This window comes from Lagenorhynchus albirostris, chromosome 16 (assembly GCF_949774975.1).
Source record: "Lagenorhynchus albirostris chromosome 16, mLagAlb1.1, whole genome shotgun sequence".
Classification (NCBI taxonomy): Eukaryota; Metazoa; Chordata; class Mammalia; order Artiodactyla; family Delphinidae; genus Lagenorhynchus; species Lagenorhynchus albirostris.
In genome coordinates this window covers 59,652,565-59,677,667 of record NC_083110.1, presented here as the reverse complement: position 1 = coordinate 59,677,667, position 25,103 = coordinate 59,652,565, and the positions used below count along the sequence as shown (strand labels likewise).

The following is a 25,103-nucleotide window of genomic DNA, read 5'->3' as shown; positions in this document are numbered from 1 at the left end:
TACATATACATGTATCTATTCTTTTTCAAGTTCTTTTCCCATTTAGGTTATTGCAGAATATTGAGCAGAGTTCCCTGTGCTATACAGTAGGTCCTTGTTGCTTATCTATCTTAAATATAGCAGTGTGTATATGTCAACCCCAACCTACCAATCTATCCCTCTCTCCCTTCCCCCAGTAACTATAAGTTTGTTCTCTAAGTCTGGGAGTCTGTTTCTGTTTTATAAATAAGTTCATTTGTATCATTTTTTTAAGATTCTGCCTATAAGCAACATCATATTATATTTATCTTTCTCTGTCTGACTTACTTCACTTGGTATGATAATCTCCAGGTCCATCCATGTTGCTGCAAATGGCATTATTTCATTCTTTTTAATGGCTGAGCAATATTCCATTGTATGTATGTACCCCATCTTCTTCATCCATTCATCTGTCAGTCATTTAGGTTGTGAAGCACTTCTTTTAACATTTGAATTAACCCCTTGGGAGATATCAGAGTGTAGGTGAATTTCCTGTTTCACATTAGGTTACGTAAGATTTATGTAGTAGAAGTGTTGATAGTCTTTCCTTTGCATTGTAAAGGCTTTGTTTTACCCTAATTGCCTAACAATGCTCAGTTTTGAGTGTTTAACATACATAAGATGGAAACAAAGTAATCTCAAGGCTATGTGTTTTTTAAATCTTCTCTTATTTCTAAGAATATACAAATTTTTTTCTAAAATGTGTATCAACATACCATTCTATCTTTCAACAAATAATTTAAGTACCCACTATGTGCAGGTATTATGCTAGGTACTAGCGATATGATGGTAAGATGTCCTACTGATGACAATGTATTTAAATTTTAAGAATAATGTCTTTATAAAATATATTTTTTTCAAAATTATTTCTGTGGGGTGTCATGGGAACAAAAATTTCAGACCCACAAAAAGAATGTGGAAAGCTGCAAAAAGCTGCTTAAAAAACTGAGAAGGTACAGCAATCAAAAAGATGTAGCAAATTATACCCTAAGCTGCAATTTACGAGAAGAACTGGTGGCTGTCTCAGAGAGAAAAGACATCTGTAATGCAGTGGGTAAGATTTTTTTCTTTAATCAACTGTCAGTTTCTTTAAAAGTGATCATAATTCCTAAAATCTGTACAGTGGTTATAAAGCTACCAGTATTTGTTCCATATGTTTAATTGATTCTGAGTGTTGTTTCTGTATTTAAAAGTATAGATAATAATCCAAATAATTCCTTCTTCTTCATTTCTGGGATAAGGGTCTACACTGACTTGTGAAAAGATTGCCAAAGAACGATATGAAAACATGATGCAACAGCAAAAGTTAACAAAAATTTCAAAAGAACAAGCTGAGCAGATTTCAATACTACAGGCTGAAGTTGAAAGATTAAGAATGAAAACATTTCCTGCTTTCGTTCAAATGTAAAACTGCTGGTGGGAAACATAAGACCAAATCAGTCATTTTAAAAATAATTTCATTTGGTTAAAATGATTTCTGTCTCTCTTATATAAGGAAATTTAAGTAGAGTCTCCTCTTAGTGGCATATTTTTAATAGCAAATTGATTGATTTTAGCCTTAGTCATTATAAAAATGTCCTGCATGAATAAATGTCTAAAATAACACGAATGATTTTTATTCAAGAATGAACACGATTTTAGCTCAGAATATATTCAAGATCTATTTTATTAAGTCTTAATTTGATCAAAAGTTATTTTCACAGTAGTAATATAGAAAGTCTTAAAGACAAAAAATTATTTTTAGCCACTACTGGTATTTCTAATTTTATAAAATTAACAGAAATGTTATGAGATTATGAATGATTTTTATCTTTTATACTTTTCTGTATTTCCCATTTTCTTCAGTAAGCATTTCTCTATCATCAGAAAAAAATTAATAGAATGTTTAAGATGATTCCCTGTCCTACCAATGGGAACGAGGCGAATTGTTTACTTTTACCAAGCCCTAAATCACTTGTAAATTACAACATATTTTCTTCTACATAGACGTTCTACATAAACATGACATAATCTTCTATATTCATATGTATTTGCAACAGAACTTAATTTTGTGCCCCACATGATAGTTTAGTAAACAGAAAAAAAAGCATTTTCTCATTTTGTGATATTGTGATTTATAATAAGAAATATATATATTTGGTCTCCGACACCATTCCTGGCACAGAGATCCTAAAACCCTCGGAATTTCCTAAGTGATGAGAGAGGTACAGGTGTCTTGTTATGTTAATGAGGTGACTTTTGGATTGCACCTAAGGATGGGGGCTGTCTGCCAGGAGAACCAACCCTGTGTCCCAACCTCCCATCCACCCACCCACCCTTACGCACACCCACCCCCCACCCCCACCTCTAGGAAGGGTAAACGGGCTGGAAGTTGAATTGATCACCGATGACCAATGATTTAATCAATTGTGCCTATGTAATGAGGTCTCCATAAAAGCCCAGAAGGACAAGGTTTGGAGAGTGTACCCAGAGAGAGCAAGCAAGTCTGAGCTTTTCACCATAACTTGCCTTATGCATCTCTTCCATCCCGAGGTTCCTGAGTTAGATCCTTTTATAATAAAATGGTAATCTGATAAATAAAATGTTTCTCTGCGTTCTATGAACCACTCTAGCAAATTAACTGAACCCAAGGAAGGAGGGAGTCTTGGGAACCTCTGACTTATTGCCAGCCGGTCAGAAGCACAGGTAACAATCTGGTTTTTCAAATGGCATCTGAAGTGGAGGGCAGTCTTGTGGGACTGAGCCCTTAACTTGTAGAATCTGATGCTATCTCCAGATAGATGTGTCAGAATTGAGTTGAACTGTAGGACATCCAGATGGTGTTTTGAGAATTGCTTGGTGTGGAGAAACAGACACACACAAAGGAATTTGGTGATCAGAATTCTTACATTTCCATGAAATAGTTTATCACTTTATTCATGTAGATGATGATAAATAAGTAATGAGAAGATTAACTGCTCAGAAAACTGCTTTGCCTTTCCATAGCCTATGGACTGCTGCATTCCAAGGTAATACCATTGGGATCATGAACCACAATCTCCAAAGGGTGTCAATGTCTCAATGTTCTGCACTTTGTGAATTAAATGTTAAGTTTAATTAGTAACACCATATCCAATGTACACTGGTGTAGATAAAGCAAGAGAGCAATTATAAAACATTCTATTTAGAAAAAAAAATTTAGAAGTTTTAAAACCTTCTATTTAGAAATTGCCAGGATAGTACCATAATTGATCACCTGTATAGTGATCAGTGGTGGGAATGGTAAGGAAAATAGAACCAACATCATTTTGACAGCTCCCCCCCCTTAGACCTAGAATGATTCCTGAAGTAGTCGATTTGGCTGATTAAGCAGGGTAGTGCCTATTGGTAACATTTCCATGTCACCTAAGTTAGCTACTGGAGCCTCCATTTGCTACTAAGGCAAGGCCACAAATTTCGCTGGACAGTGCTCTGTGGATTCCCAGGTCTTAACAGCCTGTTTCGTTTCTTAGTGTCTACCCTGAGTGATTCTGGCAATGCTCCTTGCTTGAATGCCTCAGCTTTGAGGCATAGAGTGGAGGTTAGCAAGAGCCTCTTGCCCCCAAGCTGTATTCTAGTAGCAGCACTTTCAACAAGAGGCATCTTCTGCTTTGGGGTTATTGGCAGGTGCTTTGGAAGGGCACATGGGTCATGGAACCCAGTCCTCTCTCTTGATATGTTTATGGTACTGATTCCTCTCAGCTTCTGCTGAACTAAGAGCAATTATATTTATATTTTTATAGCCCTTTAAGATATTATCTATATTATCAAGTAGTTTAATTGGGTCAAACATAACATGGTTATGAGCTCTGTTGCTGGGTTGCTTGGGTTCAAATTCTGACTGTCACTAAATAACTACTTAATCTTAAAATTTCCTCATCTTTAAAACTGGGATGTTGATAATTGTAAAACTCAAATGAGTTAACATACTTTTAAAACTGGCACAAAGCAAGTGCTAAGTGTTAGCTTTCATTTTAATGAATAAAAATAATTCTTATTCAGTAGTTCTTAATAAATATATCCTATTAAATGGAGGTAAAATTCAATAGAAATTATTAAAAAGGGGACTGCTTCATGGGCACCCCTAGGCCCCAAACTCTCCCATAAGCCCCATCCATACTCCATGATCCACCTCCTCTTGTAGAAGTGCTCACTGAGCTGTTGGAGCCCTCAGCACCTAGCCAATGCCTTAGAAATCCCCATTGCTATACCACCAACTGCTCCCCAACTCTCCCAAAACCAGAGTCCCATTGATGCTGTAGTTCCCCCAAATGGACATGTAAGGGTGACTCCAGGGGATGTGCTAGTCAGTAATGGGCAGCTGCAGTCAAATGCTGGCAACCATCACCAGGGAAACCACTTCTCCTGCCACATTTAGGACCTCTGGCTGAGCAGCAAGAAGCAGTGGAGGCTGGTCAGCACAGCTTCCCAGGGATGCCCATCTGGGAATCCCAGAGCCAGGGAAGGCCAGTCCTCTTGGGTTCACAGAAGCCAATGACAATGGCAGTGTCTAGAAGGCAAGAATTGAGGCTGGGGTGAGGGGTAGGTTACTGGCATGGGCATTAACAATTAGAATGCATGCAAGAGCAGGGTCTTGATATGCCAACATTAATAGTCTGTTGGATCACGGGGAAGGACTGGGCTGAGAGTAAGGAGCAGCTGGGGGCGGAGGGGGGAAGCTTAGGGTAGTGGCTGCTTACCAAGTAGTAGGGAAGTACTTTTCTTTTAAGATTGGGGGAAAAAAAACCCACAACTAAGTAAAGCTGTCTCAGCCCTTAAAAGGACCCAAGAGACTGGAAACCAGAACCAAGAAGCCACTGACCCACAAAGTTCTCTCTCCGTCATCTCTGCCTTCCTCTGTAAGGGCAGACTTAAGCACACCAGCTTTTCTGCTTTCAAGTTCACATACAACAGCTCCAGCCACAAAAAGAGATGGGCTTTCTTTTCTTGAGCTCAATTCCGAATTCTCAAGGACTGGGATGCTTGGGTCCATCTATGGCCAGGATGACAGATAACGGACAACATGGCAGCCAGAACCCCAACCCAGTGAAGGTGGGTTTCTGACTGAGGAGTCACTGTTAATGGAGTAGATACACTAGCTTTTTACCTATTTCACAGATAAAACTAGAAAGGTAGATGAATGTAAAAGGCCCTGTATGCCGTGATGCCCTGAAGTGGGTGATGAGGACATGTGGTTTTATAAGAAATAGATGATCACTTCACTAACTGAGATGACGAATACAAGTAACAAATTTGAAGAGACAGAAACTAATGTAATTTTGAACATATGAGTTTACCTGCTAGACCATCCAGATGGAAATATGTGGTAAATGGGTGGAAACAAAGGAGAGGCATAAACTTAGGAGAGGCAGGCATTTTCAGACAAGTTTCGGTTTAGACATTCACTAGATGGACTGTTTTTTCACATTTAAAATAAAACTTTTACCACAATAAATAGAACAATGTATTAAAACTCACTTCCACAGTTGTCCAAATTATTTTTTTAATCATGATTTAATTTTAAAAAATTTTTTCACCTTTCTTTAACTGTCAAGTTTTCTTTGGCAAATTTATTCAAAACACTAAATTTTCATTTTAGAACCTAGTTTATACTTATATAACAAAGGCCCTAAATTGATCCAGGTTCACCAGGATACCTTTCTCTAAGCCCTAATGGTTTACATCTTCCTTTTAAAATGTATAAATATCTTTTAATTACATTGTCATCCACAAAGACATTCTGGAGAAAAAAATTATGAATTAAACACCTATAAATTCTTCTTCATTTCTGTTATAGTGTAGCAATTTATCATCTAACCCATAGTGGTCTATCAGCTGAGTAAGGCTTAGTTTCTTGTTCTCCTCAGACATAGCTGACTGCAGCTCATAAAGCAACAGCTGGCTACAGCTTCTCCACTTCTTTATTAACATCTGTAACTGAGACAGGTCATTCTGAAACAGAAAAAAAAAAAAGACATAAATGTGTGTCAGTAACTAGATAGCCATCCTAACTTACTTAATGAAAGTTGTCAAATCAGTCGATGAGTAGTAGGTTTAAAGGGTAACACATTTGGACATAAATGGGACTTCTACCCAGGAAAAAAGTAGGATGGTTTTAAGTAACTATCACTCAAATTGAGTTCTATGGCTGTTTTGTTTGGTAGAAGCTCTGGGCTATCCTTACCCTCAGGGAAAAATCGAATCATTAAACAGGGCAAAACTATGTAAAGAAGCAACAATATGGGTTAAAAAAAACAATCTACTTTTTCTACCACAGCTGTACTTTAAAAAATGATATTTAAATTAATATTTTTCAATGTCACTATCTCATAAAACTCAAGTAGTTATATTTAGAGAAGTCCTAAAAATTCAAGAGAGCAAATAAGATACAGCATTCCATCATTTATGACACATTGCTGGGGAAGAAGGCGCAATTGCAATATACATGAATGATCCAGGTAAGTGAGGGTCATCTTCTTCCAAGTGCCCAAATTCTATTTTCTTCAACCTTATCTGGGTTGAAATCTAAAATCTAATATATATTTGTTGTTTTCTTAAAGAAAATGCTCGGAATATTTTAATAATTTGTTACACATAATTGAATAACAAAAGATCATTACTAAAATTACTTTTCATTGTACTCTGTGGTCCATTTTTAGCTTTTTTTCTCATTCACTGTCACTGTTGCTTCTGTTCTCATTGCCACTTGCAGCTAACATTTGAAGCTTCTAATACTGCTGTGGGCTGGAAACTGGATAGAAAGCTTCAACTGCATATGAAATAAGGGCTGGGACTTTTAAAAGTTATACCTGGTGTTTAGAGGCCTCTTCTGCTCTACTCTAAATCTATGACATATTTGAGTTAAAGCTGTTGGAAGCCAGGTTTCTGGATACTTGGCTTACTTCTTATTATGCTAAAATAAACTTTTCTTTTTGAAATACTTTCCTACCATTTATCTAAAAATAAAAAAATTAATTAGGCAATGGTTCTGAAATTCTTCTTACCTTTGATCTATACATTTTGACTAGTTTTAGCCTCCGAAGAAGTTCTTCTTTCTCCTGAATCTGCTTCACCAATTTTGCTTTTTCTTTGTTTAATCCATGTTTGGGAAGATTCTCACTCATAAAGTCATTCTGGAGATCACTGCATGACTCAGAATCAAGTGATTTAGATGCACATGCATTGATATTCTTGAAGGTATTTTTCAAATATGTACTTTCTTCAAATTCACTGTCTATGTGTTTAAAATTTTCTTGAAATTCCAAACAGTTTTGTTCTGTTGAAGGTGCTGGTTTCTCTGAAAAGGTCTGATCATTTTCTTCACTCTCTACTTTAAGTCGTTTTACCACACCATAACAAGAATTAAATGAAGATCTAGTTTTCCTTAATCGTTCCCTAAGGGTTGCACTCATAGGCTGAAAAAGGCATCAAACGTTAATAATGTTAATCAAGACGATATAAATAAATCTACTAGAAATCAAGACCTTACGTTTCTATGGCAGACACCACTAGATGACTTTCTGTCTCCATATATCTAAAGTAACCATCACAAAATATCTTTAGTTCCTGTAAGCTCCACTAAGTTTTAACCCCTTTTTATATTAGCAGAGCCGGCACCCTTCTAAAACAGTGCTGAAACACTTATCTCAGTAATCACAAACATTTGTTCAGCAATTGTCCCAAGCCTGACATGGTTAGGTGCTTCAGAGTTACAAATTAAGGAAACGACCTAGATCTTTCCCCCAAAGACCTTCATGATGTCAGATTCAAACTTCCTGTTTGGAATGCTGTAAAAACTTGAACTGAAACTAAATGAAAATAATTGGGTCAAGATGAAAATTTGAGGGGAAGGTCCAATACATTATCTAAGGGTTAAGACCTAAAATTATGTTAATAAAATTTTTACTTACTAATTTACACATTACGTTAACTGACAATGTTCAGTAGACTTGAAACCACCATTGCCACAATACTTAGAAATATAGACTAGATCCACTGAAAGAACTAAGATTTTCATACTTGTTTTCTTGAACTGCTTGTACGAGGAGACGGTGGATTGGCACCAGCCTGTGGAGTGCTAGGTAACACCACAGCTGAGGCTGATGGACTTTCCATCTTGAAATCTTGCTTTACTTCTAAAAAACAAAAAATAATCACAAAACGGAAATCAAATTAACCCACACCTCTATATATTCCTTAATTTTTATCAAAGAATTTTTTATTGTTTTACATAACATCACCAAGTAAGCCAGCCAACTTCCTTCTTTCACTTAGTTGTGATTCATTCTTGCTTTTTTTTTTTTTCAGTTTTCCATTTACTTTCCTAAATCGGATTGTGTTGCTCATTATGGTGACTACTAGTTTTTTTCATGACAAGTTAACTAGCTAGCATCCCATATGAACAACTCCACATGTTTTTATTGATGGATAAAATCTGACAAAAATCCTCAAAATCTGCCATATTCGGGGGGATGAGTTGGATAACAACTTTGGATAGTCAGGAATTCTTTAATTTCATTACGCCAGCTTCACAATGAAAGGAAATGTAACTGAAATCTTGACTCAAAAAAAACATAGACCTGTCACGCTACCCTAAATCCTAAAGGCTGTGTGCCTAAAACAAATGACCCTCCAGGCCTGAGGAACAAGGAGCCCAAGCACAGGTAAACTTCCTCCTGTCTGCATCGTTTTCGATTAAGCAGCTAAGAGACCCTGAAAAGGAGAGACTGAAGTTTGCTTCTCAAACAAAGGCCATGAAACTTTACCGGGAAAAATACCACAGGGAGTCCTCCCTCCCCTCCCGCCACTACAGCAAGCCCTCGAGAGACCCCAGGCCTGAGGTGGAGCTGAGAGGTTCCCTGACCACGGAAAGGGAGCGCAACTCGACTCCCCACCCAATCCCCGAAGAAGTCCGGTTCTCAGACGCCCACTCTATGCCCAGCACGCTACCTCTCTCCGCCATCCCCGGAGAGCGTACAGAACTAACCCAGCGGCTGCCTGCAGCCGGGAGTCTGAGAGGCGGGGCCGCCCGGGAGGCGGAAGAGACCCGCGATTGGCCAGATTGACTGACGCGCGCAGCTCCACTCAGCCCCGCGCCCGGAGCGGCGGGACTGCGCGCGCGCGGCCGCGAGCCTCCGCAAGGGAGCGGGGCGAGGCCGCGCGGGAGGGGCCGAAAAGCGTGATTGGCCAGGTTGACCGAGGCGGGTAGCTCTGCTCCGCCCAGCGCCCGAGAGCTGTGGGAGTCCGCGCGTGCGCGCGCGCGCGCGCGACCGCAATCCTTCGCAGCAGTCGGGCGCTCTCCAAAATGAGCTTAAAACGAGTAACCGATTCCGGGAGGGGCGCGCTTTTATTCACGGCTTCCCCTCCCTCCTCTCTCCTTGCTTCGACTTCCCTTCCTGCTTCCTAGTTTTTGTGTGTTTGTGAAGGACGCCTGAAAATGCCCCTCCCGTTCTCCTGGCTCCCGTCAGTCCCTTCTCCGCGCTCCCCCCAGCAAAGGCCTTTCCTCAGACTCCCCGGGACCCAGAGCCGCGCGGCGGGCTGTGTGTTAAATTTACAGCTTGTGAACTCCAAAGGCAGAGACCACGAAAGAGCAGCGCGGGGTTCAATGGCTTGTTGACAGTCAAACACGTTAGCAGTCTCTCCGAGAGCCCCGGCGGATGCAGTTGAACTCTTTTGTAGCCTTCGTTGCCGCAAACTCTGCGGTCCCGCCACGGGTTTTCTGCCGGATCTACCTCAAAAGTTAGATTTCTTAGTTTGGCTTCGAATCTTGTCAAATCTGAGAGAAAATGTAGCCCAAGGAAATCTGTTATGGTGCAACACAGGAAGCAGAACAATCACTTAATAAGATTGGGTTGGTCCAGAATTGGGGTGATTGAGGCAGATAGGGCCCTGGCTGAATACTGGGCAGCGGCATCCTCAGTCTAAAATAATCTTCCTCGTTTCCTGTGTGGTGATGTTTTGTTGCTGTATAGCAACAAAGTTAACTAAGTTGGAGCCCTGGGTTTAGGAAAAGACAGTTGAGTAATTTCTGAGTCGCGTGGAAGTTGGGAATTTTAACGGGCCAGTGTTTCGAATCCCAGTGAATGGCCATTTTAAACGTTGAGCCTGTCTTTTTACTAACATCTGATAGTAATGGCTTAGAGGTAGCTAGGATCCAGAAGGAATTCACTGAGTGCTAAACAGTGGGATGTAAATATAGAACCTGAAGACAACCTAATACAGTGATTAAGGTCATAAATGTTGGAGTCAAATTGCCTAGGTTCAAATCCCAGCACCAACATTTTGTGTGCTTTGTAAGGTAGTGTCGCTGTGCCTCGGTTTCCTCATCAATAAAGTGGGGATAATATTATCAACCTCCTAGGGTTTGGAGAATTAAATGAGCATTCATGACAGGCAGTGAAAAGCAGCAGTAGGTATCTAAGAAGCACTCGATAGTTATGCTAGAGATGCAACTATATTCACCATTCCCTAATTGATCTAAAGGAATGCATCATATAATCCTTTCACCCCTTCACTTACCTCCCCAAAAAAGGCCACAGATTTTTTTAAAAGATGCTGTGATGTGTAGGACACCTCACCACGTAAGCCATAAATAGCAGAAGACTTGGAGCTTCCACATATAATTGATAATATATTCTGATCCTTCTAAATTTTTCAAAAAGTATGTAAATTAATCTCAAGGAATTTACAAAATGAGAGAACTCATGATTTTGTGATACAGGTGTTATTCACCTCAGCAAGCCACAGGTCCCAGTCTGTACATTTATTTCTCCCTTTACTCATCCATTGGCATCAGTTACACTGGAAAAAAGCGGAGTGATTTGTCCTGAAGCATAATGCACACTCTGCATATTCTTTACACTTTGGGTTGGGTTGTTTTTATGATTCCCTAAAATAAGCTGCTCCAAAAGCCTTTTATCATTATAACCTAAGCTTAGAGCTGTGTTTTTGCTGGCTCCATAAAGGAAAACAACATCTTGCCTAGCAAAAGTTCTGACTTGCTTATTATGTGAACTGGTATATTATAAGGGATTGTTTTAGCCAGATTTTCAGAGAACTTCAGAACATGTACTCAGAAGAACCTGTATTTCAGAAATGTGCATTTGTTGACCTACATCTCAGACTTTCACATGTTGTTAGAATTGAATGATTTTCCCAAATACAAGTTTGCATTTTACTTACACCCATTATGTACCAAAATGGAAACATACCTTTCACTCTCAATTTAGTGTAAGGGATCTGGCATATAGCCCCTATAGTTTTCATTGTACCTTTAGATAAAGCCTAGCAACCATTTCCATGTCTTTAGGAACTTGAAATCTACTGGCCTATTAGGAGTTTGTTGTTTCTGACACATGACATTGTATGTTTCATCTGAAACTTTTTTTTAATCTTTTTTTAAAATTTGTTTATTTTATTTTTGGCTGCGTTGGGTCTTCGTTGCTGCGCGCAGGCTTTCTCTAGTTGCGGCGAGCAGGGGCTACTCTTCGTTGCGGTGCGCGGGCTTCTCATTGCAGTGGCTTCTCTTGTTGCGGAGCACAAGCTCTAGGCGCGCGGGCTTCAGTGTTGTGGCACGTGGGCTCTAGAGCGCAGGCTCAGTAGTTGTGGCGCACGGGCTTAGTTGCTCCACGGCAACGGGATCTTCCTGGACCAGGGCTCGAACCCGTGTCCCCTGCACTGGCAGGCAGATTCTCAACGATTGTGCCACCAGGTAAGCCCCCATATGAAACTTTTCAGGCAGGGGAAAGTACTGCCCCAGAGAACCAGAAGGCAAGGACTCTTTACTCCACCATAGAGAATAATTTGGGCAATAGAATTCAATGATAATAGTAATTAATACTAACCTAAGGCAGGCTTTCTCTGTTTTTAACTTTCTTCAGTACACAAGGCTACTATTCACCACTTTGTTATTCATCAGGGTGTGGTAAAATGCTCTTCCGTTCATTCTTGTCTGTGATTATTGTTGGTGGGGTAATGACGTAAACCTAATAACCTTTATGAGGGTTTTTTCTTTTTTAATAGCAAGAAGAGAATAGTGAATAGTGTCTCTCTCCCTATCTCTCTCTGCCCCTCTGTCCATACAACCAAGCATACACACAGGCACACACTTTCAAGCCACAATTTAAAATTTTATGGCAGTAATTTTTGTGAAAATTCTTAGCTTTAGCATTACTTTAAAAATCTTAACAGTAATCTCAGGATGACCTAAACTCCATTCCATTGACTTTTCTGTATTGATAGGTAGTATCCGTAGCTATTTTTTTTTTAACATCTTTATTGGGGTATAATTGCTTTACAATGGTGTGTTAGTTTCTGCTTTATAACAAAGTGAATCAGTTATACATATACATATGTTCCCATATCTCTTCCCTCTTGTGTCTCCCTCCCTCCCACCCTCCCTATCCCACCCCTCCAGGCTGTCACAAAGCACCGAGCCAATATCCCTGTGCCATGCGGCTGCTTCCCACTAGCTATCTACCTTACTACGTTTGTTAGTGTGTATATGTCCATGACTCTCTCGCCGTAGCTACTTTTAAAGCAATTTAAAATATACATACACACTTTTAAAACTGGAATTAAAATCCACTTGGGTGAAGAAGAGCTATATAAAATCCACATGATTAAGCTGATTATAAAGTCCATCAGGACAAGTTAAACTAAATTTATAACACTCACAAGAAAGTCTACTACATTCTCTCAACTGGCTTTCAATATTTCTAATGACACTGATATGTAAGTTGAAAATCACCTTCAAAAACTCTTCTCTACGTTTCTCTTGCCATGAATTCAAATCTCATCCTATAGACCTATCCATGGTGAAGAAGATGTAGTTTTAGTCTCTGTCATCTCATAAATTTCCCTTTGAATAACTGACAAACTCATTCTGTTTTTTTCTCTATTACCTAAATATTTCATATGGAATTCTACAGTGTAATTGGCTCACTTGTAAAGACTGTGGAAGACTTTTTTATCAAAAAGTGACCTTTGAGGGTAAACTGTTTAATATTTTTAGTCAAGTTAAACAAGAAAGGATTTTATTTTCAACTTCAAGGTGAAAGAGCCCTTGACTTAGCTATTAGGCATACCTGTGAGGTTGCCTCACTGAGCAGGATGGCTACTTCGAGCCTGGAGATAAGGGGAGGGTCAATGATAAAAACCTGTTCACCACCAGGTAACCAGAAAGTTGATCTGGGAACTAATATTGAGGGTAATATACTGAACAAGAACCTAAAGAACTCCTTTCACCTGAGTTCCTATCCTTTTATTCTATTAGATCTGGCATTTCATCAAGTCCATTAGAGACTAGAGAAGTAAGAGTATCTATGATTCACTGCTATTAGTGGGGTGTGTTCTCTTGGAGAAGAATAGAGTGATTCAGGTCAGATTAATAACGCAGTGAGGAAGGTGGTAGGATGTGGGTGAGTGGGAGGGTCATGGCAGAAGAGTTAGATGGTGGGAAAGTAATGGTAATAAAAGTATTGCTCAAGGCCACATCTTTCTCAGATCCTTTATTAACTCAGAAATGTCATTTGGAGAAAAAAGGCAATAGATGTCAGCAAATCCTTAAGCAACAGAACATGTCTTATAATCATCTTTAACAACCTGAAGTTTGAGAGGTAGCAACTCCCAAGATAATTTCACAGTGTTGAAACCTTTTTTGAAGTGCTAGCAAGAAGTCAGTTCAGTGCTCTAGCCTCACGTCTCATTACTGTTTTGGTCTTGAGAATATAAAAGGTTTCTTTTTGGTGATGCTTTTTTAAAATGGGGGAGTAAGAGTGTCTATTAGTACCAATAAAATAAGGAGTTAAGATACCATTCTACCATATTCTAGGACACTACTGATCTTTTGGCTTCTGCTCTTCCACACCTTGGCAAAGTTTGATGATAAGAACAGTAGTAGAGTGGATCTGTGCATTAGCCTATAACCAGGAATTTTCTGGCCCAGTTCAGGATCGAAGAGCTAGACTGAAACTTAATCCCTTCCCACCACTCCCAAAGGCAACATGAAATGTTTTCATCAGGGACCTTTATGAGCAGTACCAAACCCACTGAATGCTAGAACCCCTGACCAAGAGGTCTGACCCCCCGGGGAGGATCCCTTGCAGAGGCATGGTCAGAGGTGGGGAAGGCAGCTTGAGCAAAGGTACCTCTTCCTTGATCCTCTCCCTTTCCATCTCCAAGATCATGCCTAGTGCCCATTAACCCCACACTGTGTCTAAATTACGCCACTAGTCAGTGATATCAACATTACCCACCTCTCCACCTCTCTGGCTCCCAAGAAATAATGTGTGAAGTTTAATGATGATGCTGGTGGCCCACACTTGGCAAATGATATCACTGTTTTTTTATAGTGAAAATATATCTTTCCCATGGAAAAGAAGCTCTTGGAAAAGAAGCATAGAATGCAGCCTACATTCACCCTCACATGGTTCTCCAAGACTTCACTCAGCTATTTAGACTTTGTTAACAGGAGATTAAGACAGATAATACTTTTCCTTCGACAATGAACACCTTTAGCTCGAACTCTTCCCAACACTTCCACCTCCCCAAATTTCCCCTTATGTGTCACTCTGGTTCTTACTATAGCAGCTATCAAGTACCGATATCATCTCAGTTATTTTTCACTTTTTGTAAGTGACTAGCTCTGAGTCAAATTATACTTTTCTTATGGCCACTTTCCAACTTTTATCTTTTTTTTTAATCAAGAGAAGTTTACTTAATTTTTGCCAGTACTCCACAGTACATGGGAATGTTGGCTTACTCTATCTCCATTGTACTCTTTACTCTCTTTCTCACACTTTTTTATAATGTGTGAATCTATGCCCTTTTATGAATGCTGGATATTGAAAACTCAGCCTCTATGCTGCTGAAGATCTGCTGTGAGAGGAATTCATACCAAGTGCAGGAATAACACTCACCAGCAAAGACGGTCTTCTTGACTTTTGAAAGCCTGTCATTTGGCAGATAGCATCCCTTGATATCAGAGAACACAGATCTGGGTTTTGGAGGGCAGAAAACTAATCACGTCCACATTTGTTAAGCAAATTCCTAAGAAACTATAAACTATAAACCACCCATAGGTTAAAAACAAACATACAAACAAACATTGCATTACTACAGGTTGGCATTATCTGAAATGCTTTCCTAGCTTAACTCTGGGCTATTGAAATAGGGTATTTTGAACCTGCATGTGCAAGTTTAAGATTTTTGTAAAGGTGCCAAATCTTTAATATAAAAACAATTAGCATAAAGCTTGTGCAGTTAAGCTGCCCCAAGAGGAATGAGTTTGAATCTTTGGCAAGATGCTCCTCTTTGCAAAAAACAGTATCCCAGTGCATGTTATTTTCACTCAGAGCTATTTTCCTCAGGTTTTGAAGGTATGTAAAGCTGATTTTGTTTCATTCCAATAATTGTCTACAGGGATAGCAATTTATTTTCAGCCCCTAGCTTTTAGGATGACTCAATCAACCAATTTTACCCACCCATACAGCTCTGTCTGCTATGAATACACTACCAAAAAATACACTATTTTTTGCTGGAGAGGGTGTGGAGAAAAGGGAACCCTCCTGCACTGTTGGTGGGAATGTAAATTGATACAGCCACTATGGAGAACAGTATGAAGGTTCCTTAAAAAACTAAAAACTGAACTATCATATGACCCAGGAATCCCACTACTGGGCAAACCATAATTCAAAAAGAGACATGTACCACAATGTTCATTACAGCACTATTTACAATAGCCAGGACATGGAAACAACCTAAGTGTCTATCGACAGATGAATGGATAAAGAAGATATGGCACATATATATAATGGAATATTACTCAGCCATAATAAGTAACAAAATTGAGTTATTTGTAGTAAGGTGGATGGATCTAGAGTCTGTCATACAGAGTGAAGTAAGTCAGAAAGAGAAAAACAAATACCGTATGCTAACACATATATATGGAATCTAGAAAAATGGTACTGATGAACCTAGTGGCAGGGCAGGAGTAAAGACGCAGACATTGAGAATGGACTTGAGGACACGGGGTGGAAGGGGAGGCTGGGATGTAGTGAGAGAGTGGCATGGACATATATACACTACCAAATGTAAAATAGATAGCTAGTGGGAAGGGGCTGCATAGCACAGGGAGATCAGCTCCGTGCTTTGTGAAGACCTAGAGGGGTGAGATAGGGAGGGTGGGAGGGAGGCTCAAGAGGGAGGGGATATGGGGATATATGCATACATATGGCTGATTCACTTTGTTGTACAGCAGAAACTGACACAACATTGTAAAGCACTTATACTCCAATTAAGATGTATAAAAAAATCTATTTTTATAAAAGATTACAGATTACTAGGCTTGTTTACTCCATACTACAAATTATTCTGTAGATTTAACATGGGTTTTGATGTCCAAATAATAGATCAAACACCACAAAACCTGGGCCCACTTAATTAGGGCTAAATTCTGAGAAAATCATGATTTTTTCCTTAACAAGAAATGCATACTTCATGTTCTAAAGACCTTTTGATATAATTGACTAAAAAGGATTATGGAAGTTCATGATTCTATGATTAACATTTTATGATATAAATATGCATTTAGTAGATATACGTGTACTTTCTTAGGGCTGATAGAGTATTGTAACAATCATGTTAAACTTGATTGTATCTTGTAAGTGAGATAAACCACATTTTACCGAAGGTGAAGTTTTAAATGAGTAAGGCTGTAAAGCCACAGACCTCACCTACTTGACTTTTCTTTGGCCTTCCAAACCCTTTCTTTGCTGATTTTTGTTGCTGTATACAGTGAACTGGAATTGGCTGTGGTCACAAATTGTGAAGGTGAGGTTGCTTAAATCTGTACTAAACATGACATAATCATGGGTTGTCAGTTTAAATTGGGGAAAATTGGGAAGCCGCTTGGGAGTTTTGTTTAAATACAAGTTTTGGTGAATACATTGATGTTTACAACTTTTTTTCTCTTACCGTAAGTTCTCAACAAATATATTTTGAATGGATAAATCTAAGGATGGATGGATTATTTAATCAGTAGCTCAAAAAGTGAGAATTCCAAACATGATAAGAAGAGAGAGTGACAGTGTAGCAATCCAATAGAGGCAGGGACAGGGGAATATTAAGGTAGAATAGTGACAACAATGTGAATGTATTGATACTTAATGTTACAGAACTGTATACTTAAAACTGGTTAAAAGAGTAAATTTTGTATTATGTATACACTACCACAATCCCAAAAACAATCTCCAGGGAAGAATATTCTCTAGCATAACTGATATCCATATTGAACAGCTTCTCTGAGGGGAAAACTGTTCCTCAGATCTAATCTACACCTTTCAGCTTCCTGTCTTATTATTTCTTCTGTCATTGGACCAGAAAGGCTACTTGGAGACAAACACTAAGATGTGCTCCCTTTCTGGGTGATACCACCAGCCCTCTTTGGAAATGGTGCCTTTGAGTTGCTGTATTCACAATGGGATGGGTTTTAACAGGCTTGTCTTTTCTGCCCCTTACTCCATCCTCTTGTGAAAGGCAGCATAATTTTCAGTCTGTGTAGCCAGGGAATAGAGTAAAGGTTAAGTCAGGTTCATGGAAATCCACCCATAACGTCAGTTTCGGGGAGAGGAGTCAGGTAGTACAACAAGAAATGAATATATGTTGGGGTGCTTCAAAGAACACTAATTCTATTAAATCTGCTAATTGTGCTTTATACCAGTAGTACAACCTCTGGAAAAAGTAGAGAAATGTGAACCTTTCAGGGACAACATAAGAAGTTAAATAAGTTTTATTTACTTGAAAAACTGAGATTACTTTCATATTTCCCCATTTATTCATGTTATTTGCCTAAATATGTCTTGTACCTCACTCCTCCTCTTCAACGTCACTGCCACTGCCCAAGCTCAGTCTGGCCTGGATGGCTTCAAGAGTCTCCTGACACCTAGACTTGCGCCTTGCTTTCTCTGTGCATCTCATTTCCCAGGCCATCTGTTCTCTATATTACTGCCAGGATGATCATTCCAAAGATCTTAAAATCTTCCAATGATACCCAAACCTCTTCATGATAAAATCCAAACTCCTCACCAAATCACTTAAACATACTTTTCCAGCTTGAACTGGTGCCATTTCTCAGCACACACCCTGCACACAAGCCTTCTCGAATCATGTGCTCGCAGTTCCCATAACAGGCCGGGCTCCTCTCCTCCTTATCATCTAGCTTCGTTCTTCTGCCTAGAAAACAGAGGCACATGTGTATGCATGCACACACGCACACCTACGAACACATACACACCTCCATCTGCCTGATTTCTACTCCCACCTGAAGACTAGGATCAAGGGTCATAATCCCCACTCCATCTCACTTCCTTCCCATTGGCCCACGTTCTCCTTTTTTCCCCCCCCCGTCAAGTCTTCTACCTAGAGTTAAATGCTTTTCCTCTTTTACAGCACCCTGTAGGTATCATAATACACATTTCACCATGAGCTATTTGAGAGTAGGGACCATGTCTTTGATCTCTGTATCCCCAGCACCTGCACAAAAGACTTAGCAGATTTTGGTGGGTTCAATTGCGAGATAAAGCGCTAAGGGTACAGGGAAAGTGCTTAGGGAGTTCCCAGAAGGTTGAGTCAAGGAAGGCTTCATGGGAAAAAAATGGTATATGAACTATATATTATTGTCTTCACAACAATCCTGATAGAATCTTCCTTCTTACTTTTCAATCAACACCTCTTTTTTTACAACTAATTCTGTAAAATATATTCTACAAGTATATAAAACCTGATTACAGGAGACAGATACTCCTTGTGTAATACAGTGATAGACTTATGACTGAGAAGTTTTCAAACACCAGATTTAAGGGCTTATTGACAGGCTTACAGAATACAATGGGTTGTTATTTTCCACTCTTGTTGCTATATATTTGGTCATGCAGGATGCATAGGTAGCAGTTAAGAGAATGGATAGTGGAGTCAGACATACCTGGGTTTAAATCTCAACCCTGCCTTTATAAGCCATGCTAATGATAACCTCATTAAAAGTGTTTCCTCATGCTATATCCCATGGGTAATAATATCTACTCCATTAAACCTAATGAAGCAGATAAAGTGCTTAATATGGATACTAACATATTAACACTGAACATATGGTCGTGGAGGTGGTGATTACCTTAAAGCAAGGATAGAGGCAGGTGGCAGGGGCAGTACAAGAGAGCTGCTTAATGAAGGAACTTTTCTTATCCCTTTCATTTAGCCAGAACTTCTCAGATTGTACTTCAAGAGAACATTAGTGTTCTGTGAGCTGGTCTGAGGTGTTTCACAGGTAAAATCAAAATCAGGGTGATCTTTTCTAAATATGCAGGAAACATTAAAATAGAAGTAGAATGCTTCCAGTTATATATTTTTTTCTGTATACTCTTCTTAAAACTGTAGTGTCTGCCAATGGATGACAGATAACAGGATGAATAGGTAGAAAATGAATATTAAGAGGAAACATCAGTAAATGATTTATTTCAAATGTTTATTTAACAAATACTTGTTTTATAAAAGGTTTTCTTTCTTTCTTTTTTTTTTTTTTTGGTAAAGACGTGTAAACATGTAGTTTGGTCATTTTCTTTCTAATATTATTGCTCCTAGTGCCAAAATTAAATGTGGCTTTATCTCATGCTATTCTGCAAAGAGCATAAAATCCCCAAATCACCATGTCATCCAATGCTCCACCACTTGCAGGAGCACACGGTCTGTTATTGCCAGCATCCCACTGTCTGAAGCTTTAAAGTCCTGGTGTTTAGGGCACCCCTAAGACTTCACTGAAGGATCCATTGAGAGCCCAACCATTCATCTCTTAACTCCGTCTTATATTAGAGGAACACTGCCTTACAAATACAGACTTTATAAGAAAAAAGTCTTATCTGCTACACATTTCTGTTATTTATGGTATAATATATACCATGAACGAATAAGTACATCTGTACCTCCTGGAGTTACTGTATAGGAGGATATCCCAAAGAGTGGGAGTAGGAAATGGGAAATGTAGAAGAAGCATGTCTTGTTTTAACCTGTGCTCTTCACCAGTCATTCTCAAGAAGAGAGAATGGTAAAGCTCACAGCTAATGACTGAACAAGGTAGGTGCTCAAACTATGGAAAATACAAATGTTTAAATCTTGACTCATCTTCCTCTCAGAACTCCTCTGAGGCTCAGAGTAACTTGTCTATTTCTTGTTCTTGACAAGTAGGTGAGTCTAGCACATTTCTAGGTATTGACTGGCATGACTGATTTCTGAGGACTGCAGGAAGCCAATCTGCTAAGTAGCCTTGGGCAGCCCTCATCTCATGGTGGGGCTGCAGTGTTACTTCTCCCATGTCTACCCTACTAAGTCTTCCATGTTTATTCAGAGGATGGAAGAAAAGGATTTGGAAATCTCATTATCCAGACACAAATAAAATGGCTCAAAGAACATGGCATGAATTTGGGGACCCAAGTCTAGGTTTCTCCAGGCGCTTTCATACTGCTGAAGGCCTGGTCGGACACTTCAGTTCGAGTCAAGTTTCATTTTGCAAGTAATGCTTCACATTCAAGGACGTGTCATAATTTTAATTATATTTATTTTTACTAATTGCTTATCTCAAATGTTGGCTTCATTGCTGTGAAGTAGAATCTGAAATGCTAAAAAGAAAAAATTAGGAGTATCAGTCTCTCTTCCTAAGGGTTCTGTAACTCAGACCTCAGTTGGATTTACAAGAAAAGCTTGATGGTTAGCTTTAGTTTTAAGGTAACAAGCATTTCTATGTATTAACTATGTTAAATATATATATATATATATATACACACACACACACATATATATAATTTTTTTAAATCCTTGTAGTATGAATAGACTATTTTTAGAGCACTTTAAGGTTTACAGAAATATTGAGCAAAAATTAACAAAGAGTTACCACAATACCTGCTCACTTCCTCTTCCCACCAACCACATAGTTTCCTCTGTTATGAACATCTGACATCATTAGTGTGGTACATTTTTTACAATTGGTGAGACAGTATTGATATATTATTATTAACTAAAGTCCATGGTTGACATTAGGGTTCGTTCTTTGGGATGTACATTCTATGGGTTTTGACAAATGTATAATGACATATATTCACCACTACAGTTGAATGGATTTTTAAATTTCTTTTTAGTTTAAGTTGGTATTTGGTTTCTTAGCTTCATGCAGTTTCCATAATGATTATTCTTTCCCATTGCTGATTGATTTTGTCTTCTTTATAATTACAGCTATTTTCCAGATAGGATGTAATTTTCTTTTTATGCCATTAGCCAATGGTTTGAATTAAGTAATAATCAAGTTAAGGATTCAGGGTCAAGTACTTGGGCAAGAGAAGTTGCTTCTTCTACCTTCCACTTGTCTTTGGCAGTTAGAAGGTGTATCAACATTCTGGTGAAAGATTCTATTATAATGTTTCAAGGAAGACTTGCCATGGGCCATTCTACCCTCAGCCCCTACAGTGAGGATCACTGAGTCACGCTCTGAATCAACACAAGACTCAGGACAGGATGTGCAAATTCTTACTCCTGGCACAGTCATCTTAAAAGGCTTAGTACACCCTACCATGTGAATATCAATCATACTCACCAGGAGAGGGTCTGGACAGCAGATTTCTCCTCCACTCCTTCCCAGGACAGCACCTCAGAAATGACTAACGTTATGACAGGAAGGGAAGATGACTGTTCTCACCTGCCTTCGTTTACTAAGAAGAAGCAGGCAGTGGTGGTTTCTAGTAAGTATGCAGGGCTAACAGGGAAAATCTAAAGACTGCGTTTTGGTCTTAGAGTGAACTTTGCTGGATATGTAATTATGAGCACTGGATTAGAGAAAAATCCACTTTTTAGTCATTGAAAAGAACAACATACTGGGAGTGTCGATTATACATTGGAAGAAGAGAAAGCAGATACACTCAGAGGTGTTCAGAAACAACCAAAAAATTTGTCACATAAACACAATCCACAAATAGAACTAACAAAATCCAAAGTCAAGGATCACATCAAAGGCAGCTCAAAGTTGTCATGAGACAGGATGTGTTTACTAACATTTTAAGCCAGATAATACCAAAATTACCACTGGTACAGTCTCATTTTAATACTGATTTTTCTAAATCAGAACTTGAGGAAGGATTGGATTGACATGTAATGACTTTAGGTTTAATGAACTTTTTCTTCATGGAAAATATTAAAATTATAAAATTATGAGGAATTATTTAAGAAAATCATTTTTTAACTTTTTATTTTATATTGGAGTGTAGCTGATTAACAAGGTTGTGTTAGTTTTAGGTGTACAGCAAAATGATTCAGTTATACATATACATGTATCTATTCTTTTTCAAATTTTTTTCCCATTTAGGTTGTTACATAATATTGAACAGAGTTCCCTGTGCTATATACAGTAGGTCCTTATTGGTTATCCACTTCAAATATAGCAGTGTGTACATGTCAACCCCAAACTCCCTAACTATCCCTAATAAAACCATTTTGAAACACTTTAATATCTACTTGTATACCTACAAGCATGATGACAATTACCTATTCACTAAAATAGTGTCTTCAACCACTACAACAAAGCAGTGTGTTACATGAGTTTGAGGTACCGCAAAGCAAGAATTGCATTCATTAATTCTGGTTGTCTCCTATATTATACTCCTTTGCATGAAGCTTATGGGAATTCTCAAAGTATCCCGTATTTTTTCCATCACTCATCTTTGTTGTTTCCATCCACCAGATCATAAATCTTGTTTAGAAACAGCAAATATATAGACATCTCTTTCTTTTCTGAAAACGTGCTTACCTAATGATACATCATGAACTGCTGGTTCAGGCGTGGCTGAGAAAGTCTCTGAGATACCAATAGGCGTCCCCATTCTGAGGCCAGATCTGTCCTCTGGTGAATCCTGTTAGCTGCTTTCTGAAATGCAAGGTTCTCAGATGTGTTTGGGTAAATCAAGCTGCACAAATGTAAACACTGGTAATGGAATGCAGGGTTCATCCACAGAGTTAGTGCTTTGTGGAATATCACACTCATCTAAAAATAAGCTGTGTGATAATTTCATTTACTGTGTGGTTGATGTCATTTGCTTTATTAAGAATGAATGCCTTGTTCCTCTCATAGGAAAATGATTCTTGACTCTGAACTCCAAATTTTTAGGACAACCTTTTGAGTTGTATGGGGATGTACTGAGCTCTAATCTATACTGTTTCCTAATTGCTTTGTGAGCACCACGCCTGAAGGCAACAAGCTGAACTGTGTTTTTATATCCATTTATATTAGAAACCTACAGAAAACTCTTAATACAGTCTGTACCATGTGAATAAGCATCGAGGAGTGCTTGTACTGTTTTGTTTAAAAAACTGCAAAAAAGAATATGCTTCAAGTCCATGGGCCAGGGTTTCAGCTGAAAGGGACTTCCTGCTGTTGGTTTTCACATCCTGCCTCATGTGTTGACTAAAGGGAGTTAGTTCACAAACTCTTGCCCATTTATATTTCAGTGAAATCCTCCATTCCAATGGAAAAACCTCTGCCAGGGATCCCAGGAATCTGGGGTGTACAGATTGATACTCAGCATGTGAAGGCTGCTGCCTTAGGAATAACAGTGCTTTCACTTGTTTTAAAAAAAAAAATCACAGGAGTCCTTTCAGCCTCTTTTTGGAACAACTGTTGAAAACAAATAATTTCTTTGGAAAATGCTCTTTTCATAGATCTAAGCACCCTTCAAAACTACCAGATGTCAGCATGATTTTACTGAGGCCTTCACAATGGCAGAATATTTCTTACACATTTCCGTGTAGGCTAGAATGTACCTCCCACAAATAAAATCAAGGAGTGTCTGCATCTTGCCTTTACCTGAAAATGTCTTGGGGTTACAGTTATGACATGTCATCACTCAGAGAGATTAGAGCATTAGACTTAAAATAAGCTGGCAACAGAACCCAAAAAGAAAACATACAAAAAGTTACAAGACTGTAAGAACTCCAGGACCAGAAGAACAGGCAAGATCTTGTCCCTCTATATACCTAAGGCAAAATAGGGAATCATTCCCCATGGGAAAAACAAATGAACCTCAACTCCAGACCTTTATTTCAGAGCTTCATCTTGAGAACTATGAGGTTAGGAACAGGCTTCTAATCACACTTTTTATTTTTGCCGACTGGTACACAGAATCCTGCTCCATAATGGAAAATGGCCCAGCCACTCCTATTATCTACATGTGCAGGAATGGCCGAAAAGGTGGAAACATGCCCCTTAGTCCCTTCTCTCATCACACTCACAAAACACTGAGAGTCTAATCCAAACTGGAAGCAGTTAATACAACACTGGAAGGGAAGAGGCATAGTTGGAAATGTGTTCTAGTTCTTCCGTAGAGGGCTCAGGATGCATTCTGTCCCTCCCGATTTGAGGAAAACCAATCTAAGATATCCTTGTCACCATCCTATCCACCGTCCTCCTCTCCTCTTCCCTCTTTTCTTTGTTACCTTCATGATTCCCTTCTTTATTTTACTACTTTTTCCTCATACTTCTTTTCTGTTGTCTTTTTCCTCATTTCTCTCCTCATTCCACTTTGAATATTTTCTGAATACTTACAGGGGACTTGATACAGACCATGCCCTGCAGACCACCACAGCCATGACTGAGGAGAGGTAAGGGGAGGTAACAGGTCTGGTTTGTAACATGGTGAGTTTAAGTGCCAGCAGGACATCTATGGAGGTACACAGTAGTAGGTGTAAATACTAATCAGGAGCGAGAGAGAGAGGGAGGGAGGGAGAGAGAGAGAGAGGAGTTTTATTGAATGCCTGTTATACTACAGGCACTGTGTTTGGTGTTGGGAATACAGTGAAACAATAAAACCCATCCCATTTCTCCAAGGACTTTAAGGAAACCAATATATTTGAAGTGTTTTGAGAAAATTCAAGTGTTAGAGGTGCAGAGAGAAAAGTATGGGCAGGTGCTGAGGACATACACAGGACAAGTGGTCAGAGGTACGCCAGGTGGGGGAACAGGGTTAAGTCAGACTCTCAGCTTC

General features: G+C 39.0%; 2 protein-coding genes across 6 annotated transcripts in view; one reads left to right on the top strand and one right to left on the bottom strand.

Moving 5' to 3' along the window:
* The window catches only part of CFAP43 (cilia and flagella associated protein 43), a 99,112-nt gene extending 97,476 nt beyond the window's left edge, over positions 1-1,636 (top strand). Inside the window, exons 37-38 of the mRNA XM_060126570.1 lie at positions 919-1,072; positions 1,260-1,636. Coding sequence (XP_059982553.1) covers positions 919-1,072; positions 1,260-1,426 — 321 coding nt within the window. The 3' untranslated portion in view covers positions 1,427-1,636. The remainder of the gene's footprint in view (positions 1-918; positions 1,073-1,259) is intronic.
* Positions 1,637-5,303: 3,667 nt separating this feature from the next.
* Positions 5,304-9,054, bottom strand: SFR1 (SWI5 dependent homologous recombination repair protein 1). Of its 5 annotated transcripts, none has more exons than XM_060125943.1 (4): positions 8,986-9,054; positions 8,056-8,171; positions 7,041-7,451; positions 5,304-5,988 (listed from the first exon to the last, which is right to left on the bottom strand). In XM_060125943.1, the coding sequence occupies exons 1-4, from the start codon at positions 8,996-8,998 to the stop codon at positions 5,797-5,799; spliced, it is 732 nt and encodes a 243-aa protein (XP_059981926.1). In that variant the 5' UTR covers positions 8,999-9,054; the 3' UTR covers positions 5,304-5,796. The 5 variants fall into 5 exon arrangements, with proteins under 5 accessions (XP_059981926.1, XP_059981927.1, XP_059981929.1 ...); XM_060125944.1 differs by having other exon boundaries at positions 9,023-9,042; XM_060125946.1 differs by lacking the exon at positions 8,986-9,054 and adding an exon at positions 8,931-8,949.
* Positions 9,055-25,103: the final 16,049 nt, after the last annotated feature.

Excerpts from the sequence above, each read along its gene's own strand:
- SFR1 (XM_060125942.1), bottom strand. The coding sequence starts at position 8,382 with ATGAGCAACACAATCCGATTTAGGAAAGTAAATGGAAAACTGAAAAAA. Across the intron at positions 8,172-8,276 it reads GAAGTTGGCTGGCTTACTTG|AAGTAAAGCAAGATTTCAAG; the intron begins GTGATGTTATGT and ends TTTGTTTTTTAG. Across the intron at positions 7,452-8,055 it reads CAAGCAGTTCAAGAAAACAA|CCTATGAGTGCAACCCTTAG; the intron begins GTATGAAAATCT and ends TGCCTTTTTCAG.